Source organism: Rhododendron vialii, chromosome 4a, assembly GCF_030253575.1.
Source record: "Rhododendron vialii isolate Sample 1 chromosome 4a, ASM3025357v1".
Classification (NCBI taxonomy): Eukaryota; Viridiplantae; Streptophyta; class Magnoliopsida; order Ericales; family Ericaceae; genus Rhododendron; species Rhododendron vialii.
In genome coordinates, this window is record NC_080560.1 from 42,283,156 (window position 1) to 42,306,797 (window position 23,642).

General features: G+C 38.3%; 2 protein-coding genes across 5 annotated transcripts; both read left to right on the plus strand.

Annotated features, from left to right (window-relative positions):
* The first annotated feature begins 904 nt into the window (after positions 1–904).
* LOC131324556 (phospholipase D zeta 1) lies at positions 905–19,491 on the plus strand. 4 transcript variants are annotated; one of them, XM_058356553.1, is made up of 20 exons: positions 905–1,336; positions 4,365–4,466; positions 4,649–4,764; positions 4,866–5,007; positions 5,119–5,289; positions 7,495–7,668; positions 8,732–8,974; positions 9,079–9,195; positions 11,516–11,655; positions 11,766–11,915; positions 12,837–12,993; positions 13,072–13,599; positions 15,082–15,192; positions 16,269–16,415; positions 16,490–16,687; positions 16,857–16,958; positions 17,628–17,759; positions 17,918–17,983; positions 18,468–18,529; positions 18,662–19,491. In XM_058356553.1, the coding sequence occupies exons 1-20, from the start codon at positions 1,103–1,105 to the stop codon at positions 18,906–18,908; spliced, it is 3,339 nt and encodes a 1,112-aa protein (XP_058212536.1). In that variant the 5' UTR covers positions 905–1,102; the 3' UTR covers positions 18,909–19,491. The 4 variants fall into 4 exon arrangements, with proteins under 4 accessions (XP_058212536.1, XP_058212539.1, XP_058212538.1 ...); XM_058356556.1 differs by having other exon boundaries at positions 1,322–1,336; positions 4,654–4,764; positions 4,850–5,007; XM_058356555.1 differs by lacking the exon at positions 905–1,336 and having other exon boundaries at positions 4,850–5,007.
* Positions 19,492–20,777: 1,286 nt separating this feature from the next.
* LOC131324558 (CST complex subunit TEN1) lies at positions 20,778–23,094 on the plus strand. Its single transcript, XM_058356558.1, has 4 exons — positions 20,778–21,031; positions 21,779–21,926; positions 22,296–22,446; positions 22,785–23,094. Exons 2-4 carry the CDS (start codon positions 21,823–21,825, stop codon positions 22,902–22,904), a joined length of 375 nt encoding a protein of 124 aa, XP_058212541.1. The 5' UTR covers positions 20,778–21,031; positions 21,779–21,822; the 3' UTR covers positions 22,905–23,094.
* Positions 23,095–23,642: the final 548 nt, after the last annotated feature.

The window sequence follows — 23,642 nt, forward strand, 5'->3', positions numbered from 1 at the left end:
TTCTCGACCTCTTTGACTTGGACGTTCATTGACGTGAGAGTGCTTGGTCTAAACATTTGGACGTGAAGGATTAAAAAAAACCATTTGGACGTAGTAAGAGGGACACCTCACTGGCCAAATAAAAATCCACTTTTGATGTGGTTGCCTCCAATCAAGAAAGACCACTATCATATTTTTCTATTCCATGATAGATTAACAAAAAACCAAACCCTTATTAAAATTACATTAACGACGCTCAGGTCCCATTTCGCTAAGCAAAATAGGTACACTTTTTGAATTATAAATATTGTGAAAGAATAATTTATCTCGTAAAATAAAAAATAAATATTTAAAAAATAAAAACGTTAGCAGAATGAGGCCTTATAATCGAATCCCCTTAGAAGATTGATTAACAAAATATGCAAGATCATTTCAAGTTTAAACAGATGCTCTTGTGATACTCGTTAAAAAATTCCAACAAATTCCCCAGACACATTAACTTCCGGATGATCATACATTCTTCTCGAGCCATGGGTTCTAATCGGATTTTTGCTAACTAGTTAAGAGCCACAAACGAACTGAGCAGCTTGACGCTCGTTTAGTAATTGAGTTGCGCTCAAACTCAAGTTTCAGGCTTGTACAGTAAATAAGCCGAGCCCAACACTCTAAAAGCTCGGCTCGAACCAGACTCGACTCGTTTACAAACAAATGAAGTTTGAGTTTTTGGTTCCTTTAGTGTACGAACTAAGTTTAAACACTACAAAACTCGGCTTCTACTCTAACCGGAATTCGTAGCATGTAGCCGTTCAAACCACCAGTCACCGGTTTGACAAAAAAAAGGTTCGCTTCACGGAGGAGCCAAAACACCTGTCCAAAACAAAATCATTTCAATTACGTCTAATTCTTTCTCTCTCTAGAAACCGTCCTCCCTCCCTCTCCCTCTCTCTCTCTCTCTCTCTCTCTCTCTCTGTGTGGATCCAAATTCCGTTGCATATACTACTATATACAAATTCACATACACGCAACCCGCAAATTTAATCATCCCCACACAAAATTGATTACTGTTACATACATATTCATATACATCGTGTATCTTCTCTCGATAGCTCTGTCATCGGGATCGATGGCAGCATCGGAGCAATTAATGACCGCCGGCGGCAGCCACCGGTACATGCAAATGCAGACGACTGATCCGTTGCCGTCGATGACGTCATCCTTCTTGTCGTCAGGTCTCGAGTACACCACTCGTGTTTTCGAGGAGCTGCCCAAGGCCAGAATCATATCCGTCTCTCGCCCCGACGCCGGTGACATCAGCCCCATGCTTCTCACCTACACCATTGAATTCCAATACAGACAGGTATAACATCATGCATATCGTCTCCTATTAGATTGTTAGTCACCGATTCATCAAAAAAGCTTTTTTTTTCTTTCTAATTTTTATAACTCTAGTGTCTGGGCTATTTTACGCGCATCTTGACTAATCGGGGCTCAATCCCACCACCTACTTGCGGAGAGCCCTATTAAAAGCCCTATTAAAGCTGGAGCAATTGCTCTGTATGGACCGGCGCCAAAGGAGTTGATAGCACCGGCGATGTTTTGAATCTGAAATCTTAGGAGAGAGCAAACCCCTAAGTTTCAAGCATTGACCACTAGACTAACCCCTTGGGGTTATTTCATCGAAAAGCTTAAGCCGTTAAAGAGAGGGTAACTTTAGTAGTTGTTGTATTCTTAACATGCCCGTCCCGACTTTCCTCCTAGGAACAATGGGACAGTAGTACCAACACGGGTCGCGGGCCATGGTCATGCCTAAGGTTCCAATAGTAAAAAGATGATCTCAAATAGGATTGGCTACCATGTATTTGAAATCTTTTTACATTAGAGTACTTAATTGGAGTCAAAAGGGAGGTTTTTTTTGAAAGAGAATTCGTCGAGGAGGTTAGTATGGGTTCAATTAGAGATGAACTTCATGGCACGAAGAGTCGTCGAGTGCCACTTTGATAGATAAATAAAGTACCTTTTGATGATGTTTTGTTGTAAAATATGTTATTAAGACGGAATAAATGTTATCTATGCTTCTTTTGTAGCAATTTTGGTTTATTTGTTGTTGTAAATTTTTCATGAACTTTTCGGCAACCTTGAGACTCAAATTGTGGCGTGGTCCCTGTTTCCTCCATAAGCAAGCTAAATACGTGCAAGTATTTAATTATCAGATGGGTGGTGAGGTTCATGTTCTCTCTGTTGCCATAGTCAAACGAAAATATTAAATTAAACTCACAGGTTGCAGAATCCATGCTAATGAAATTTTTAAAACCGGAAGACCGAAACTGAAACTTGAAACAGAAACGTTAAGGAGAATTAGATCGGGGCTTGTGTTTGACACAATCTCCTTAAGATGAAATAAGCCCTCACTACGGTGCTACGAGTTTAACAGGGCCCGTCTCCCAGGATGCAACGATCTCACCTTGTAGAAGCAGCACTATAATCTACAAGTCTGTCGAACCACATTGTGTATTGAAACTCTCTCTCGAAAGGAAAAATATTGCAAAGCAATATGAGGAGTAATGCAATAAGAGGGCAGGAATTTTTTTGGAAGTGTCTTGGAGTAATATGAGGGGTTGTTTAAATAGGCACCAAGTGGCTATTCGAAGAGATGCCAACCAAAGAGACATCACTATTCCAAGTGGTGTCCACCAAAGGGAAACAATTGTCCCAGCCGAAGGGTCACGTTGCTGTGGCAATTCAAAGTTGCAACAAATAGCTTATAATTTATAAACCAACCAACACAAAGATTCAAATCCAAACTAAACTTCTAGAAGGAAATAAATAACTACTTATTCAATAATTAGTTATTAATTCCCCACGAAGTATAAGCCCCGAATATTATGGACCCACTGCCACGATTGTCTGGCCAAGTGCAACAGCTCGCGCGGTGAATCAAACATTTCCAATCACACAAAAAATTTAATTATTTATCCAACATAACCAAACCAAACCGAGCCTTGCCTTATGTCCCAATCACTTGGGGTCGGCTACATGAATCCTTTTCCTCCATTGAGCTCTGTGAAGGGTCACTTGTTCACACAAACCTATTATAATCATATCTTTGTGCACAACATCTAATGTTAATTTAGGTTTACCCCTCCCCGTAGTATTGCTACCCAAAGCTATTATATCCGCTCTTTTAACTATTGCATCTACTGGTCTTCGGTAGACATGCCCAAACCACCTTAGCCTATTTTTCCTCAACTTCTCCTCTATAGGTGCTACACCTATCATCTCATAACCGTTTCATTTCTAATCCTGTCTCGTCTAGTCTTACCACACATCCATCTCATCATTCTCATTTCCGCGACACTCATCTTGCTCACCTGTTGTTTCTTAATAGGCCAACATTCTGTCCCGTAAAGCATCGCTGGTCTTATGGCATAAAACAAACAAATTATAAAACATCTCAAATGGTTTACTTTGGAGACAATTTCCAATTCACCCATAAATATGGTTACACAAACCATTTTTTCCAACACTTTATTATTAGTTATATAACTTATATTCTTAACGTCTCCCAACCTATGTTTTAGAGTTACTTAAGCAAATGATTAAATGGGGATGTGAATTATTATGACTATAAATGAATGGTAATCCATGGGTAGCAAGCTGAAATGGTTGTAAATTTTTAAGTTAAGAACAGAGGATTGAGTTTTTCGGCTATTCAATTAGCGAGGTTGGTATTGCAATAATGGAAAAGTTAGTGATTAAGAAACTGGGGGAAAGAAGGAAATGAAATGAATTTCGAATTACTTTCAATTGATTGTGAGCTAGAGAATTTATTTTATCAGCTGTAAACCTAGAACTGTAAGCCGATTACTCTTTTTTCTTTTAAATAAAAATCACAAGCTGATTACTCTGAACTCTCTTTTCTTTTTGGCCCGGATGTTAGTGGGATTATAGAGGTTTTATTGGATTAATTAAGAATTACCCATAGGAACAGTTTATCCCACATTTGGCAGGGTAATGGGGTGGCAGGAAAGTGCACTATATACCATGAACGTTGAATAACGCGATCCATGGGGAAGTTACATAGAGTGGAGTAGTACTAAAAGCCGGGTGAAAATACAGTTCTTCTTTCTGTTTTCTGCGGTATGCCTGATTACTTGATTGGATAGGTGTTAATTTTGAATGCGTGAAGATCAATGGAATTTAGAGAAGGGGATTTCCATTATCTATCTTGACATTTATGGTTAAACTGTATTACCGTACTAGCCATAAGTTGAGGTGCCATCTTTTTGGTTAATTCTTCGAAGGGTCGGATTAAACGTTTCTTTTTGTGGGATTCAAATTGCTACTTACAAAGTGGACTAATGTTACCTTGTTACTTCATTCACAAGTTCAAGTGGCAGTTAGTGAAGAAAGCTCCACAAGTATTTTATTTGCACTTTGCATTGAAGAAGCGCGCATTTATCGAGGAAATTCAAGAAAAGCAAGAGCAGGTGTGTATCAGTTGACGTGTTAGCAATCTTCTCCCTCTCATAATTGACCTGCAAACTTCTGCGACCTCTGTTGATTTCTATTATTTGATCTCATGCTATCGTGAGTAACTTTAATTATGATACTTGACGTGTTAGCATTGGGGAGTGTCAATACTCTTCTCATTGACTATGTTATTTTTAAGGTTAGAGAATGGCTTCAAAACCTTGGGTTAGGCGATCAAACAGCAGTTGTGCAAGATGACGATGAACCTGAGGATGAGACTGCTCCTTTACATCCGGACGAGATCACTAGAAGCAGGTGACCACTGGACACGTTAGTTCTTAGGATGGATGGGAAGCATGAATATTATCCTTTGCTACTATAATTGTAATAGTTCTTACAGGTGTTTTTTTGTTCAGAGATGTTCCATCAAGTGCTGCTCTGCCTATTATTCGGCCTGCTATTGGAAGGCAGCACTCCATGTCAGATCAAGCAAAGGTTGCAATGCAAGGGTACTTGAATCACTTCCTTAGCAACTTGGATATTGTGAACTCTCGGGAGGTAAGATGGTGGTTCTTATTCATAATTTTCTGTACAGTTTAACCTCAGGTACTTGGCCTTCGTTTCTGTACAATATTTGTACAGTTCACTTGGAGAAATCTTATGTTATAGGTTTGCAAGTTTTTGGAGGTTTCTAAGTTATCCTTCTCATCGGAGTATGGTCCTAAGTTAAAAGAAGAGTATGTATTGGTGAAGCATTTACCACGAATTCCAAGAGATGATGATCATACAAAATGTTGTTCATGTCGTTGGTTCAGTTGCTGTAACGACAACTGGCAAAAGGTAACACTATACTTACATATGAAGATTACCATGCACATTTATGTGGATTTGTTTTTTTTTTTAAATGGATTATTCTAACCTCCGCTCAAAATGGTGTTGGATAATAGGTTAAAAGTGCATTGATATCCGAGAAAGGTGTATTGATATTTGCGAAAGTGTATTAATATCCGTGAGATATGCATTGATATCTGAACTTGTTTGTAATTATTGGCATATTATCTGGGTGGAGGTTAGCAAGACCGTTTTAAAATTAGTATGTTACTTACCGATGTGTACCATCTAATCTGATACTGCTGAGGTTTTTCTTTCAACTAATATTGATAATTGTTTTGTAAATAGGAAGAGGACACTTATTTGTTTCTCGCCTTTACATTTTTCATGCCTGAAAAGGAAGATTAGTTTACTTCTCAATTTGGCACTTTCTGAAATTGGCAGCTTCAATAACTGGAACCATCAATGCTGCACACCCAAAAACTATGATTTGAGCATAATTTAACCTGGTAGACTTTTCTTCTGTTGTCATCTGCTAAATTGTTTCAACTTTAGTACTTTTGTATGTCAGGGATTCTTTAAGCATTGATTGGCATTTTCTGTGCACACATAAACTTCAGCATCATATCAGTTGCAGATAACAGTTTTGCTTTCTTTTGGCCCTGTTGTGGTCTTATGAATGCCTGTTATGTGCCTTAAAAGTATTTTGGGTAAATGGAGATAGGATCTGGTATATTCAGGATAGTAGGATGATGGGGCTTTTACCTGGTTAGCATAATTGGGCAAGAACTTTAAGTCACTGGAAGCAAATTCAAATTGCGTCTTGAGCAAGTGCTTGGTTTTACATTAAGTCACTTTATCTGTGTAGTTGTTTTAACATCTTTTCTGATCTCGAGTTGAAATGCTAGTATCTTATATCGTACATTATTGTAAAATTGAAGTTCATCTTGAAATGAAATTAAAGAAGAAAGAAGCCACAAATGTGTGACCTGGACTCTTCTAAAATGCATGAGGACACTTGACACTTGCTAAGGGCATGGGATATGTGGCCGCCATTTTAGTAGGAGTCAGGACATTCACCCAACAACATTGACAGTGATTCAAGTTTATGCTGCATAAAACTCGCTTGTAATGTATGAAATCCCTCTATGACACCCAATTAATAGAAGAAGAATTACGTTTAGGAATGTGAATATTTTGTTGTGTTCCCTGCTATTGGGCATTGTTAGAATATTGATGAGTATTAGTCTTAGTCAATATTGTTTTGTGTTAGGGGTTCATTAAAACCCTATACACTTTTCTTATCCTTCCAAACAACAGGCATGAAACTTATATGCATCCGATACTTGGACACATACTGACACTCGTATCTGAGTCCATGGAATAGATGTTTAAGATAACATGCTTTTGATGTGAGTATAATCACTCACCACAACATAGTTCCAACTTCTTAACTCTTGTAGCACTCCTTTTGCTCCCTCAGACTATGTCGTGCTTTGAATATTTAGATTTTTGGATCTCACCAAATTGAACTAGATGGTTCTTTGGGAGCGTACTTTGTTGGCTTACAAAAGACTTGGGTCAAATTTTAATAGCGAGGGTTGTTACACTGTCTTGGTTAGAACCCAAACCTTAAAGCCAGCTATTGAATCAAAGATGCCCTCATGCATTGTACTGCACATCACTTTCTTAGCCAGGTGTTTGTGGGGCTCAACTTCGTGTCCTCCCTCACGGGAAGCATGCTCACCTGGAAACACCTGTCTCTTGCAGGCCAGCCCAAAAGCTAGCTGTTTAGGAGAGGGTGTCCTCACGCAGTCGCGCTTATATGCCTCACAATTGTGTTGGTACCCAAGCAATGTGAGGTTTTGCTTCACATGTTTGAACCTATATGTAGTTTATCTTCTTTTAGGTTTAGGTGACTCTGTATATGTTTGAATTCCACAATTGGCAGCTGCAAAGTACTCCCTTGTATTTTAGATGGATGCATACATCTTTTTCATGTGCTAGTGTATTGCTACATGAGTTACTATCCCTGAATATTCTCAGTTGCGTATTCTTTTGTTTCCTTCAAATCCATCATATTGAAGTGAGAGGCATTTGTGTGATATTCTAGGGCATGGGACTGAAGTGGTCCTATATTTAGCTGTCCTGTCGTGGATTATTGTTTGTATACCCAACTTTTGCCAAATAGTTCATCTCTTTTTTCTCTTGCAGGTTTGGGCTGTTCTGAAACCTGGATTTTTGGCCCTGCTAAAAGAACCCTTTGATGCCAAGCCTTTAGATATTATAGTTTTTGATGTACTGCCAGCCTCGGATGGAAATGGAGAGGGCCGAGTGTCATTAGCGACAGAAGTAAAGGAACGTAACCCTTTACGCCATTCCTTCAAAGTACGGTATATCCTTCTTTGCCATACCTTTAAAGTACGGCATCGTTCTTCTTTGTGTGTGAGTGTGTGTGTACACGCAGGTTATTTGTTTTGCTCACGTGATATTCTTTGATTGGGCCAGTCGGTTATGGATCCTTTTGCATAAATTAGCTATTATATGCTCTAACTATAGCTTATAGATATTAGAATCTTGCACATTTACACATGTACTACTGGCATAGGTAGTTTGATACTTGAGCTATTGTTCTCAATACTTGTATATACTTATATAGTTAACTGTCTAAGCTAGAGTGTGATAGACCATGTGATTAAGGTTTTTAGTTGAGGATATAGCATTGGAATGAAAGCGGACTTACATTCTTGTGTTTCTGTTGGTTATAGTCAGGTTACAGGATCCTTCCAGAGGGATATGGACTGGGCTCTGAACTTAAACTTTTCAACTTACAACTTCGACTCTCAATTCTGGATAAAACTAGGGGTTTCTTTCATAATTAAGTGACTTTAAATTTTTTCAATACAATGTCAGCTAGACGCCCTATTAATTAACTCTACCTGGGAGTTTGGACGCATAGGACTAGAACAAATATCTTTGCTGGAGTTCTAATACCTACCTGAGCCCCCCTTTCTGATTGCCCATTACGAAACAGTTGACCTGTATTGGTGGCTGAAAATTTGTTAGCAGTGATTTAATTTTTGCTCTCAACTCCCTCGTCATTTGTGATCTTGCATTTCATAGTAAATTACTTACTCCCTCCGTCCCATATTATTAGTCCCTTTTGTGATTTCCAACTTTTCAAGGGAACCTGCAATTGGTGTACTTGAATGCAGTTTCAAGCATTAATCCGACGATACTCTTGTATTCTCATTTGCAAATATATTTGATAACCCCTTGTGATGGTTATTGGTTATTTTAAGATCCAAGCAATTTTTTAACTTTCAAAAGGACTAATTATTTCCCATATCCCAAAATGGAAGATGACTAACGATAAGGGATGGCGGGAGTACTACTTGTTCAAGTAGCCTGCAAAAGTTCATTGCCTTACCTCAGCGGAAAAATGTAATAGGTATCTTGTGGAGTCCGGAGCATAAAGTTGAGATCCAAGAGCAATGCTAAAGTTAAAGACTGGGTTGCTGCAATTAATGATGCTGGTCTTCGACCTCCTGAGGGGTGGTGTCATCCTCACCGCTTTGGTTCTTTCGCTCCTCCACGGGGCTTGACTGAAGATGGTAGTCAGGCTCAGTGGTTCGTAGATGGTCAAACAGCATTTGAGGCTATTGCTTTGGCAATTGAGGAAGCAAAATCAGAGGTCTATTTCTTGTAGCTTTAGAATTGCCAAAGATACTCTAGTAGACATTAAGCATCTTATGTTATCTGTATAGCATTTGTTGTGTGATTAAAAGTTGAATGCAGATTTTTATTTGTGGCTGGTGGCTGTGCCCAGAACTGTATCTCCGAAGGCCTTTTCATGCTCATGCATCTTCTCGGCTTGATGCCCTACTGGAAGCAAAAGCAAAGGAAGGTGTTCAGGTACCTTAGTTCATGAATATAAAGACGTTTTGTTTTACATTTGATGCTGACATTCTTGTTTACAAAATTGGGTTATGGTATGAGAATTCCACTTCTTACAGTACTGTTGTGAGGAAATCGCTTTGTAAGTGTCGTTTGGCTTCATAAATGAAATTTCCGATGTTCAAAAAAACAATAACCTTACTTAAGAATCTCTTATCGAGATACCTGGCATTAGAATGTCAACTCAACATTGGTATGTTATTATCGACTAATGGCGCATTTAGAATCTCTGTGATACCCCGTCCATATCGAAAGTCGACATGGGTGATTTACTGTATATAGGGAACCATGTAAACTATTTCTAATAACTAGGGCTCCACTTGGGTCATGTGGTTAGGTTCCAACAAGTTACTAGGCCAGTGATCTATGTGGGGCCTTAAAAAGGGTATCAGAGCAACCCCTGTGCAATATCATATGGGCTCGGGCTAGGGAAAAGACTCGTGAAATACCGTAGTGAATATGGCATCGCCGCATCTGGGCTCATGTGGCCATTAGGGAAAGGACTCGTGAAAAATCATGGTGACTCTGGTCACTAGCGATAAGACCCGTGAAATACCATGGGGATAGAAGTGCTCAACCCCTCATGAAGGTGTGAGGCCATAAAGGTGGAGAGATTGTGTTACCCCGTCCCACAATGAATGTCTACATGGTTATATTGAGATTTCAGGGAACCATGCAAACTACTGCTAGTAACTTGAGCTTAAGTATTTTGGGGCATATGGTTAGATTCCAACAAGTTACTGGGCTAGTGGTCCATGTGAGGTGTTACAATCTCAGTATCCAGAAAGCCAACATCAGGATCTCAACTGACACAGAAGTCTAAAAACCAGACATTCTAGTACATACTGTACAATTGTTGGGTTATGGCTTGATTAGCAAATCTTCTCATTGTTCTATCTCTGTCGTCAGCAACATTAGCGATGGAAAAATACAAATGTGGGTGATAATACTTTATTTTGCTCTTTTCAATACCATCACCCTTATTTCCAATGTTGGTGACAATATGTCTTTTAGGGGTTTTTACCTTGACACATCGCCAGCTTTATTTCCATTTGGGGTGACCATTTAATTTTGGGAGCTTTAGCTAGTATCACCCTCTTTGGGAGTCTTCTACCTTTATAGTCATCACCTTCATCTGAAATGTGGATGAAAGATCAGTTTGAAGATCGGTGACATAGTTATTTAAAGTTTCTTCGACTTCGTGAAGTATCACCCTGGTCTGACATATGGTGACAGATAATTATTTTGCAAAATTTTACACGTATCAGTTATCACTCCATCACCCTCATTTAAGTGTGAGTGACAAATCTTGTTTTTCTTTTCATCTTAAGATTCTATTTTCGAACATGTATGACAGTTTTTTTTTTCTTTTCAAATTGCTTTCACTTTTATTGATCATAACCGAAATTTGATTGACAGGATGATAAAAAGAAATATAAGCCACAGTTATTTTGGAAATTTCTCCAGCCTTTATAGAGAATCAGGGTGGCAGATTATTTTTTACACGTTTCATATTAAGATCAATCACTGTCAGTTCAAAGATGGATGGTGTGAAGTTCTTTACACCCTCGCCCTTATTTGAAAGATTGGTTACGTATTTATTTTGAAAATTCCTTCTACCTTGAAAGAGAATCACCTTCATTGGAAATATCGGTGACAAGATACTTTCTTTTGGAAAAAAATCATCTCAACATCCTATTATCCTGATTTCGAAATGGGTGACAGATCATTTTTTTGGCCTTTGTTGACACCATCATCCTCACCCTTATTTGAAATATGGGTGAAAAAATTATTTTAAAAGTTTCAACCAATAATAAGGATATAACTCCCCCGCAACAAAATATGTACATTTTGGGGGTATTTTCTGCTTTAGGTCAATTTGGTTTTTTAGAATTAGAACCTCTGCATGATAAGTAGTTATGGTTGATTTCCTCCTTTTTTTTCCATCTCAATTTGTTTATGAAATAAGAGTTGGCCTTGTCTTAGCGGTCTACAGTTGCTCTGATGCGACTTGAGCATTACTTTTAGAAAAATGTAAACATGAGCCTTTTGTACTGGGCTTCCCTTTATCTCAAGTCACTTCAACATCTTTTTACACCGTAGTGCATGATTTGTTTTTATCTAGCTTCACTTTCTCCAGTACCTTCATATCTGTACTTGATGATGGAACTAATTTCTTCCAGAGAGAATATCTCACTGGCATTGGTTAACCATTTTTTACAGAAACCAAAATCATCCACGTGTATGTATGTTAATTTTAAGCAATTCTTGTTTGCAGATTTACATTCTTCTGTACAAGGAGGTCGCTATTGCCCTGAAAATCAACAGCGTTTATAGTAAGCAAAAGCTTCTTGGCATTCATGAGAATGTCAGAGTACTGCGTTATCCTGACCATTTTTCCAGTGGTGTCTATCTCTGGTACGCAGTTTATACGGAAATCCCCAGATGTTCTCCCTGACGAGGATCTTTCTCTTTTTCAATTGCAACAGCCTTTGCATCTGCTGATAGTATTTTTTCATAACTGATAGGTCCCACCATGAAAAACTTGTCATTGTTGATTACCATGTTTGCTTTATTGGTGGCTTGGATCTGTGCTTTGGGCGTTATGACTCATCTGAACACAAAGTGGGGGATCAGCCTCCTATGGTATGGCCTGGGAAGGACTTCTATAACCCAAGGTATGTTCCATGTCTTTACATCAGGATCCAGTACGAAATGTTTTGTGCACGAAGCCTGCTAACTTTTGCACGTTGTTGCCATGCCAGTTTTTGTGTGTCAATCTGATGACAGACTGTAGTTCTGTACTCTTGAAACATGAATTAACCCCAAGGGGTTGGCCTGGTGGCCGATCCAGGGACTTAGGGGTTTGCTCCCTCCTAAGGTCTTAGGTACGAAACCCCTCAGGTGCTATCAACTCATTTGGGGCCCCTGCTTGTGGGTAGTGAGATTGGTCCCCCAGGATGAGTCAATGTGTGCGTAAGCTAGCCTAGACACCTAAGTTATCAACGAAAGTTCTGTACTCTTCAAGTTCCTTGAACAATTTTGGTCAAAGACAGTTTGGTAAAACTGAAAACAAAGCACAGGAGTTTTTACTGGAGTTTTTCAGTGCTGAAATATTTAAAAGTGCTGTAATTTTTTTTCTAAACAACAAGGTTAACAGTTTTGTTGAGAATAAAGTTGTAAACTACTCTCACCAAGCATTTTGACCTTTCTGTGATAGAGTCAGATTTTGAGGTCATATTTTAGATTTGTCAAATTCTCGTAATTGCAAACCCACTATATACATTTAATTTTAAACAGCTAATTACGACCCAACTGGGCCAGGGATAAATAATTCTAGTAAAGCACATTGCTTGATATACTTGCATCAAAGTTTCATATGTGATAAATTTTTTATGTGAACACGTTTGCCTCTGTTCTGCATGTCTCCTGATCAAATAAGTTGGATCATTCTTTCGTATTGCTGGTGAGCAGTCTCTGCCCTAGTAAAAAGCCTGTAGCTAACATTGCTGGTTTGTCTCTGTGAAGTACCGCTAACAAAAAAGTTTTTGTTTACATGTTTGCAAGTTGGTTAATGGCTTATAATTTCAATTTTCAAGGGAATCTGAACCTAATTCTTGGGAGGATGCAATGAAAGATGAATTGGATCGTCAAAAATATCCACGCATGCCTTGGCATGACGTTCATTGTGCCCTTTGGGGACCACCCTGTCGTGATATTGCCAGACACTTTGTTCAACGCTGGAACTATGCAAAGGTTTGTCTTTACGAACAATATTGCAGTTTTGTTATAGGTTTGGTATTCTAGTAGTCTTAATGATGCATTTTCTTTCAGAGAAACAAAGCTCCGAATGAGCAAGCAATTCCGTTGCTCATGCCTCAGCAACACATGGTTATTCCGCATTACATGAGTGGAAACAGAGAGATGGATGTCCAAACCCATAATGAAGACAATCATAAAGAGATCAAAAGACAGGATTCCTTTTCTTCTCTATCATCTTACCAAGATGTTCCTCTGCTAATGCCTCAAGAGGCCGATGTGCTGGATACTTCCAATGGTGACTCAAAATTAAATGGGTTGGATAAGAATCACAACTTCCATGATCAGCCAAGCAAGGGAAGAAGTCCTTTCTCGTTCCGAAAGCCCAAAATTGAGCGTTTTATGTCAGATATGCCCCTGAAAGGCTTTGTCGATGACCTCGGAACATTGGATTCTGGACGCAAGTTATATTCAGATATTCTGGTGTTGCCTGGCCCTAGAACTTCTGATAAAGAATGGTGGGAGACACAGGAAAGGGGTGATCAGGTTGTCTCTGCTGATGAAACTGGGCAAGTTGGTCCTCGTGTTACATGTCATTGTCAGGTAAGCTGCAAGTCTTAAGTTTCCAGACATTTCCGAAGCTGGTATTGCAAGACTGTGATCCTGCTAGAGACCCTTAGGAAAGCAGGGAACATTACTAGGGTTAGGGTCGGGTATGGGTGGATAAGGTGAACCTCATAAGGTTTGAATTAGGTATGGGGAACATTGACTCCGACTCGTGCTAGACCCTATATTGAACAAAAAAACCTGTGTACCCGTTTTATATTATTTTGTATCATTATCTCTTTATAATTGATGCTACTTAAGTTTGGTTTACTACAGCATGTATGCTTAATTACATTTCAGTAAATAAGAACGTGGTTTCTATCTACTTGGTCCGTCAATTATTAGTCGTAACAACAAATCAGTTGCATGATATACTGGCAAAGACAGCTTGAGGGGTCTCCGACCTTACCGACCCTGATAAGATTGGTTTGGGGCCACTAAGAAGATTGGGTGGGGCGGGGTGAATAGGAAATCCCTATACCCGACCCTAACTTAAGTGGGTCGAGATTGGGACTGGGGATCTCGACCTTACCTAACCTGTTTCCATCCCTTCCTGTGGTTTTGGCATGGATCAATTGTCTCCCTTCTTTTAAACTTTGTAATTTCAACCAGATGAACTTATTTACGAAGTTGGTCAATCCAAACAAGCATTGATACGTTATATATCCCTTTTTTATAAATGTTAAGAGCTTCTAAGTGACTGACCTTCCGGGAAGGGTTGTTTGAAATACAATCTTCCAGGGGTTTTATAAATCACCAGAACCCATTGCAGACGTTGCTTCTGATAATTGGAACCACAATTTGTTCCATTAAGTGCTGTTTTGCATATGAAAAGAGAAAGAAAAGGGAAAACAAACACTCCCACGGGCTTACTGGGATCAAGTCATATGTAGCATGTCATACTTTGACTTTTCTTTTTGTGGTTTTTAATCTTCTGTGCTATATCTCACCATTCTATTATGAACTGCACAGTGGTTACATTGCATTACATATGCATTTAGAGGCCCCTAATATAGGCTTATGATTTTGTTGCTGTGATGGAAAGAACATGATTATGGAGATATTGTTGCCCTTTCTCTGGAACTTTTTGGTGCGATTGCTATAATTTGCTTTTTTCTACTTATTCAAATACTGAACAAAAATGGCAGATTTGTCTTCCACGTTTATTTACCATCTTTCTGTATTTTATGTTCTCTTTGATTTTCCACAGAAAGCTATTTCAAGTACAGATTGTAATAGAATCAAAATAGAAACTTTTTTTAACAGACTTTTTTTACATTTTGTGTGCTATCAGTTTCATTCTCTTGAGGGTATCAGAAACTTTACATGTCTGAGTTTAGGATATTAACAAATTCCATTACAGTAGACAAGCATATTCTCCTGGAAGTTCTTGTTGGGTATACTCAAGCTCCATTTTTTTCTGTTTTTGTTTAGCAGTTTTTATATCATCTTCCATCATCAATGACCTCTCATTTCCAGGTCATAAGGAGTGTCAGCCAATGGTCTGCTGGAACCAGCCAAATTGAAGAGAGCATTCACAATGCTTATTGTTCTCTTATTGAAAAGGCAGAACACTTCATCTATATTGAGGTAAATAATGAGATTAGCTTTCTTTGAACGCAATAGTATTGGTGGATTTTATTTTGTCATGTCAATGGTTAAGCACACTAGAGATAAAGGAACCCAAAGAATTCCACAGAAGTTATACGCTTAATGGAGAAATATGGAATTCAAAATTCCTTCCATTCATGAAAAAAAATGGGGGAACAGCTTGGTTCTGATTATCAACAATTTCTTACATTGGGTTTTGACAATCTGAACACCTTCGGGTTCTGGTCTTTCTTTGAATGGTATGTTCTTCAGTATGCCACCCATGAATTAGGAAGAAGAGACGAAACATTATGTAATCATGCGTGTTATCTCCACGATAACCATGCGCTTTGTCAAGCTTAGTCATATTTTTCACCGATATGGGGACTGTGGTAGAAAAATACTTAAAAAAACATCTGTCAAAAGAATATCAGTTGCTTATTTATTCCCTTACTCAATTAGGTTAATCTTTCTTCTGACTTGCAGCTTGGGTTTTTGTTTCTTAGCCTTTCTCACTTTCTTCTAAAGCCAAACTCATTGTTATCCACTTACAAACGTATAAAGGAACAGTCAATGATCCACTAACGTGGTTGAACCATGTCAGATAGCATATTGCAGTCTTAAGTGTATGGACCTGAAACATGCTGAAAGGTATTTTTGAACTTTTAAGATTCTGTGTAACTGAAAATAGTTAAGTTTAAAGGGATGCGTAATGAGGCAGCTATTAGAATCGCACAAAGGGAAATATTTAGTTCCTGGTTGAAGCTTTAAAATTTAAATTGATTGGTGGAATAGGATAGGGAGATGCGGTAGAGAACATAAAGAAGATTCTGCCTTGAGCTGATTGGTTGCAGAGCTGTTTGTAGTCCATAGTTTGGAAGGACTGCACTCTAGACGATGATAGTTGTCTTCCACAACATTATGATCCATATGGACGCTTTTTTTTATATCCTTTTGAACGGATGGATAAACAATTTCCATTTTCATAATCCAATGTTTTCTGTGTCTTCCAGAAGTTTCAATTAACTTTTCTTGTTTCTGACAATTCGTTGTTTATGCATGGGCCATGTTTCCAGAACCAATTCTTCATATCAGGTCTTTCAGGAGATGATATTATAAGGAACCGTGTACTAGAAGCAATATATAGGCGTGTCATGCGAGCATTCAATGAGAAGAAGTGTTTTAGGGTTGTTATTGTCATACCACTCCTACCAGGCTTCCAGGTAATAACACGTGGTTTTTTTCTTTGAGTCTTAAATGTTAGAAAGGTGTTCATTCTTCATTATATGTTGAACAGGGGGGTGTGGATGACAGTGGTGCTGCGGCTGTGAGAACTATTATGCATTGGCAGTATCGAACAATATGCCGAGGACAGTATTCAATATTGCATAATCTTTCTGATCTTTTGGGGCCAAAGTTGCATGATTACATATCTTTCTATGGCCTTAGAGCTTACGGCAGACTTTTTGAGGGTGGTCCTGTGGCAACCAGTCAGGTAGTGCATTTGCACCTAAATGCTTATGTTTGTTAACACATACTCCTCGTCCTTGGTCAATCACAAAAGCTATGTAGAAGGCTATAAGCATTTCTTTCCTGCAACCGTTGGCTATCCAACTATTTACTACTGAGAACTCATTCCATTTTACACACCTTTGTTCTTGCAGGTTTATGTGCATAGCAAAATCATGATAATTGATGACTGTATATCCTTGATAGGATCAGCTAATATTAATGACAGGAGCTTGCTTGGATCAAGAGATTCTGAGGTATCAACACTCATCTTTGTTGCCCCCCTTTTGGATCCTTTCTTGTTTATAGTGTTGCATTGTTTGGCCTGCTATTTCAGTTGCAGAGCCTGATGCCACCCGATATAGTTAAAGAGTTTGTGAATTTTGCCTGTAGTGGAACACTATGATTTTCATGGAAGTTGATTGCGCAAGGAACTCATATTTTGTTTTCCATTACCCATTGAAACAATACAACTCGAGCTCAGAATTTGAAGGTGGGACAAAGAAACTCCACTTTTGGATTTGTAGTTTTGGGTGGAAAAATAATTTTTGGTTCCTATCATAACTGGGTAATGAATTGATTCCCTTGTTCATTTTCAAAATGGTTGTAGTCTTTTCGTTCACTTGTAATATTATTGGAAGTCAATCAGAAGAGTGGCAAATGTTCAATTCTGTAGGTTTGTTTGAGCAGTTCAGAGTTTACAGATGCTAGATAATCCAATTCTTAATGAGAAGAATCTTGTTTTTATTGCTTATTTCCCAAATGTTTTTTTATCTCAATTTTATCACAACCAATCATATAACCCCCAATTTAAGAGTCCTTACAAACTTCACTTATATCATAATATGCTCTTGAATTTCTATGCTCCAATATCCATCGTTTTCTTTGTAGTACTTAGTTGGAATAAAAAATGTTTGTGGATTCAGATTGGTGTACTTATTGAAGACACAGAATTTGTTGATTCGTGGATGGGAGGGAAGCCTTGGAAAGCAGGAAAATTTGCTTCAAGTCTTCGCCTTGCCCTATGGTCTGAACACCTTGGTCTTTCTGCCGGAGAGGTTTGGACATCTATTAATTCTTTAATACTGGCCTTGGTTCAAATTGTTAAGGAACTGCCCCTGGATTTTTTGGCAGCTTGACCGGAACTGAGTACTCTAGAATGGCATTGTTAACCTTAGTTCTGGGTAAAATTTGAAGTTTTTGCTTTTCTTTTCAGATTAGTCAAATAAAGGACCCCGTGGTTGATTCAACTTACAAAGACATATGGATGGCAACTGCTAAGGTGAGAACGATAAATGCTATCGTGTAGTTACAGACATGCATGTTGAACTTACTATCACATTGTTTTCCTAAGAAAACAGAGACTTTAAAGTTCAAGTTTCTTGAGAATTGGGTGGCTAAAAAGGTTCCTTTTTCGTCACTTTTCTTTCTTTCCATAATTTTTCCGTGTTGTTTAGGGTGGTTTTTGTTACACAGAAGACGATCCAATCTCACTTTTTTAATGTGAGAAATATTAATGTCATGTTTGGATCAAGGATTTGTTAAGGTTTGTAATGATGAAGAATAAAATGTCTGGGATTTCCCCTTACAAATTGAAGGTATGTTTCCCCCACCTTTTGTTTTCCCTCCACAAATCCATGATCCAAACGCAGTCTAAGAGTGGTGAAAACGTATGTTTTAATAGCATGAGTTCAAGGAAGCTTTTCTTCATGTAATTTTCGCCTCTATATTCCTTCTCCAACTGGTTATGCATGTTCTATGGACAGACAAATACCATGATCTACCAAGATGTTTTTTCCTGCCTCCCAAATGATCTAATACATTCCAGGTATAATGCAACTGGCAATTTCCTTTCATGTTTATACTTCCTTACTGACTCGCCACCCCACCCCACCACATACACACAATCCATACACACGCACTAGTTTCTAACTCATCGGCTTCATATGATTACATGCAGAGTCTCACTGAGACAATGCATGACCCAGTGGAAGGAAAAACTTGGCCATACTACCATTGACCTAGGGATAGCCCCAGAGAAACTAGAATCTTATCAAGATGGTAATATCAAGGGCACCAATCCCATGGAGAGATTAGAGTCAATAAAAGGACATCTTGTTTCCTTTCCTTTGGAGTTCATGTGCAAGGAAGATTTACGACCCGTGTTCAACGAAAGCGAGTACTATGCTTCTCAAGTTTTTCATTAGGAACATCTTCAGAGTTACAACAGAAGGCTGCTATGATGAAGGCGGCAGAGCCCCGTTATTGTGTCTAAGGTTGTAGAAGTGGAAGAAGAAAGAGGGAGGAAAGGAAGTCCTTAAAATCGTCATAGAAATGGTGAATATCAGCGAACACCATTTAAGAGACTAATGGACTTGTCAAGCCCTTCAACTCAACGTTGAGAAATCAAATGGGTACGACTCGAATATAATTTTCTTTAAACTATCGATTTTTTAGCTGAAATTTCAGCATCATTGGTTTTGGGGATGCATGTCAGCAGCAGCTTTGGATATTTTTTGTGAGCCAATGTTGCAGCTGATCTAATGGAAGTTCCCTGTAATTTTGGTCGATCATTGTTGTAGTAAAAAAATTCATTTATTCAGTCTTTCACGTATATGAAGATATTACACAACAATTTTGAGCGACCTAACTTTTACGGATGAGGTTGTAAATCAACTTGGGTTCTAATTAAACATTACCAAGTAGGGAAAGGGCATTCAAGGGGGGTTTATAGAAGTTACTTGGCCATATATTGTAATGGAAAGGGCATTGAGAAAGTTGTACTTTTCATTAGTCTCTCGTACTTCAATGGTTTTCCAGTGATGGGGTGTGCGCAGTAGAATGGAAAATCCATCCCTTCTCAAAGTTTGCAAAAGATAATGGAACTGGGGAATGCTAGCAAATTGTTTTACTTTTTAATTTGCTTGACCTGTGTTTGTTCAAATAAGTGATTTGAATTCTGTACGGGCCGGTATGTACCATTTTTTAGCAAACCCAGCACCCTAGAACTGTAACTCCGTTTCTGCTCAAATACTAATCGATTCAATTTTTTCTAAATCTGTTGAATATGGAAAAATAACAGCCACGATAAATTCGGGACAGTATTTAGTATCTTATCAGTAGTGGTACCTAGCACAGTAACAACACACTACTAAGAAACAAGTACTCAAGCTGGTACGATATGTGGAATTTTGGTTCAATACCCGGAATTTTGGTTTAAATTGCTTATTTGATAAGCAAAATCAAGAATAAGCAACCGTGTTTCGTTATCAGATTGTTTATTTGCTTGTTTTTTGTTGCTGAATTTTCTTTAATAAGCAACTAAGCAATCCAAGAACAGCCAAGTGTACCTTGGAAATTACTTCTCCTCCCATGGTAGGTGTCTCTTCGAAAACGACGTGGTTCGAAGAACCTTGCAGGTTGAAAAGGGGAGGTAGCTTGAAACTATTTGACAAAACGAGCATGTTGAGGACGGGAGGTACCATGAAATTGTTTTTCTCGCGGTTTAAATAACCTCAAATGTTGAAATTATTTTTGATAAAACGACTTTATATAACATATCCCTGTCTGTTGAAATTGTTTTGATAAGCGACTTTATTTAACATCTTTGTCTGTTAGAAATTGTTTTCACAAGGGGCTTTCTAAATACAACTGCAAATTTACTGCATACAACCTGTTTCCCTCATGTATGTGTACACTATCGGGCGCAAGATCTTTGATGAGTACTATGATGTCTTTGATATTACAAATCGTTGTAATCATCAAACATGAGGGCGTCGAGCTGACCAAACATGAGACTACCGTTTCAGAAACTTTCTTAAAAAATAAGCAGTTTATTTCATATTTTCAAACTAAAAAATAATGTAAATGAAAAATATTTTTTTAATTTTTTTTATATCGTATAAAAGATCTCATCGAGATCTTTCAAATAAAATTATAAAAGAAAAAATTGATAGTTAAAATAAAATTAAGAACTGTTCATAGGTTAGTTTAACTTTACACCGGTACACTTGCTCTAAGATTCTACACATTGGTGGCACATGTTTGGCACATGCTTTGTAAGCTTCTCTTGGAAGCCGAGAGAGTTCTTTCTTTTTTTGTATCCTGGAAAACCAATAGCATTAGTTCACTCGAGAAAGAAAATTGAAAAAGAAAAACGTGGCTGTGCACTGTGTGTTCGTGTGTTTCGGTGGGAAACGAAAAGGTGTAAGAGCAGATTCTGTTCTCCTGAGTTTGGCAGCTTCTTCGGATCTTTGGGGGCTGATTTGTTCTCAGTTTGGAGCTCTCCATTCCGGCTGTTTGTTGAGGGTTTTTTTTTCCATCTAATTTGGTGAGTTCTTCTCCTCTTGGTTGTTGTATTTGTTGGATACACCTTAGGGTGTTTGTGAGATCTTGTATCTCTTGTAAACCCATTTGTAAGAACCTTTGTCGATAGTGGAATCGGATTCCGGTCCCGTGGACATACCTCACATTTTTTGGGGAACAACGTAAAAATTCCTTGTGTTTGTTTGGTTTGTGATTTGCGCATTTTGGATTTGTTTCGCTGCAGTTTTATTATTTTCTTCGTGATTTACTTGTGGGATCCTTGCATATTTTTCCCAACAAAACTAAGAATTTTAGTGGAGAATTGGATTATGTTTTGTGTTCTAGTGTCAGCTTGTGCAGACATTAGATTAATCCCTACAGTCCCTCCTGCAATCATTTCGCACGCTTAAACATGCAGTGAGATGGTCTGAATATGTATGTTTTTGAAATACACGTACAAGTAGGATCATTTGCAAGTAGTGATGGCAAAACCGTTCAGTTCAAATTGACGAATCCAAACATAACGTAATGATATTGTCGACTTCAACACTATATGCGAATTGATTGTCGTGGCTTATAATTGAATCTTGGCTGTGTGGTAGGTTTTCCTGTTTTGCTAAGGTTTTGTGGTGGTCTATTGATCTTGGGGGAAGGAAGGAGTATGCAGTGCTTGATGTTGATTAGTTTGAGTAGATTATCATCAGTGCATTTGCTTAAGATTGAATGCCAGTTGTTTACTGACTTCTTACAATTCTTGCTTCTTAATTTGTAGGCGAGTTCTTAGCTTGTCGTTATCTGCCTGTTAGTGGCCCTTCAATGGCATCTTCTGCAATAAACTCCGGTGCCTTGGTTGCTTTACAAGAATTAAATTCTGCTTCTCCACACTTTAAGCAAGGGGCTTCTCTTCGAGTTACTGGGAGGTGAGTAATTCATTGCTTCACCACTTCTAGTTCTGTCAAAAGTAGAGATTCTAATGTTTTCGTTCATGTTTCGTTGTCTTTTTGTTAACCGTTGCAATGTTGTTAGTGACATAGGGAAGATTGTAGGCTTTGTAGCTAAGTCAATGTACTCACCAGTCACCAGAGAGATATAGCATGTGCTCATTTGAATGCTACGTACGAGAAGTTAAAAATAAAAAGAAAAAGGAGAAAAACAAAATGGACACACTTGGAATGCTATTTTGGATTCCATGAACTGATTCCATATCTAAGTTTATAGAGACAGCGTGAGTTCGGTATTAGATTTCTATTGCAATTTGAGAAATTTAACTTATCTGATTTTCCCTTCAGGCTGCAAGAGTATTCAGTTGAGAATGCAGCTGCGCTAATTATTGATGGCAGTGGTACCCTCAAAATTGACACCCAGCACCTAAATCTCAATCTTCGGCTCGGATCAATCTACCAGTTCATTGGAGAGCTACTTATTCAACCCAACAATGAGGTAAGAGAAGTCTCTTTTTCCTTCCATATGTTTGCTCACAAGTCACAACCACATAACGAATGGCTTCATAAAGATGGGTATACAGAATATGCTTGGCTGATGTCCATGCTTGACTATTGACCTTCCTTCAAAATAAAGTTTGTCTTCCCTTGTTCATCATGTCTATGGCTTAAATTGCTTGATATGTGAATCCTACCTGTTCATAAAGAGGCGTATGCAGTTTGTTGTAGTTGGTAGAGGTGATAAACGCTGCAGCAAACATAGTTTGTGCATAATCTACACACACTTTCAACAGCACGGGCGTTGGCTTTAAGAATAGTTACTTTTCTGTTCTCCAGGCAATCTTGAAGGCACGAGTGGGTAGAAATGTAGATGGTATCGACCTCAACCTCTACTACCAGTCACTGAAGCTTTTGAGAGAGTTCATGTCTGAACAAATGAGTAGTCGTACATCCTAGCGTGTTTATTTTTGGAAAACGGAGAACCAAGAATTCAGGAAGGTTGAAGTCTTGCAGCCTAGCTTTGCTGTAACAATCATGACTTGATAGTAGGAAAAGTTCGTGGTTTTCGAGGATACTTAAATATCATGTTCAGCAACTGTTGGTTGAAGCAAGAAAATGGAATGAAAATTTGGCGCCCTCTTCTTTCTGTGCTGATCCAGTAAATATTTGTGGTCACTAATTTAGATTGACTGTTTTCATTTTGGGACTTATTTTTCTGTATTGTACACGGTAAGGACTACGATTTATGTTATAAAGGTACATGGAAAAAGTATATCTTTAGGTCTAGGGCCTTGCCCTTGTTTAGGACATGGTTGGATTGACCCATTCATGCCGCCAGCAGCTGTCCATCACAAATTGTGTTGAACCAAACCAGTCCCCAAACAAGTTTGATCTGTTTGCCAAAGGCTGTTGGCATATTTATTCTGGTAATTTAGAGGGTTAATTTATAACTCAGCCATTTCTTTTATGCCTACAATCTAATTTAGCAATGAAAGCCATGCAAAAGTTGGCCATAACACAGTTTAGCTGATTTGAAAATCCTATGGCAGTGATTAATGGCCCAAGTTTGAATAACGAAAGGAAAAGGAAGCAGCCAGAGTTGTGTCCTGCAATTTTTGTGAAAAATGATGGTATCAGCGTGTCTATATTATTTTTATTAGATAGCTTGATATACAACTGGACCTATTTCTACCA

What these genes read in the sequence shown, in the direction of transcription:
- LOC131324556 (XM_058356553.1), top strand. Translation starts at nt 1,103, where the DNA reads ATGGCAGCATCGGAGCAATTAATGACCGCCGGCGGCAGCCACCGGTAC. An exon ending in GTAACGACAACTGGCAAAAG is followed by an intron (nt 5,290 to 7,494) that starts GTAACACTATAC and finishes TTTCTCTTGCAG; the next exon opens with GTTTGGGCTGTTCTGAAACC. An exon ending in AAGCAAAGGAAGGTGTTCAG is followed by an intron (nt 9,196 to 11,515) that starts GTACCTTAGTTC and finishes TCTTGTTTGCAG; the next exon opens with ATTTACATTCTTCTGTACAA.
- LOC131324558 (XM_058356558.1), top strand. Translation starts at nt 21,823, where the DNA reads ATGGCATCTTCTGCAATAAACTCCGGTGCCTTGGTTGCTTTACAAGAA. An exon ending in TCTCTTCGAGTTACTGGGAG is followed by an intron (nt 21,927 to 22,295) that starts GTGAGTAATTCA and finishes TTTTCCCTTCAG; the next exon opens with GCTGCAAGAGTATTCAGTTG. An exon ending in TTATTCAACCCAACAATGAG is followed by an intron (nt 22,447 to 22,784) that starts GTAAGAGAAGTC and finishes TCTGTTCTCCAG; the next exon opens with GCAATCTTGAAGGCACGAGT.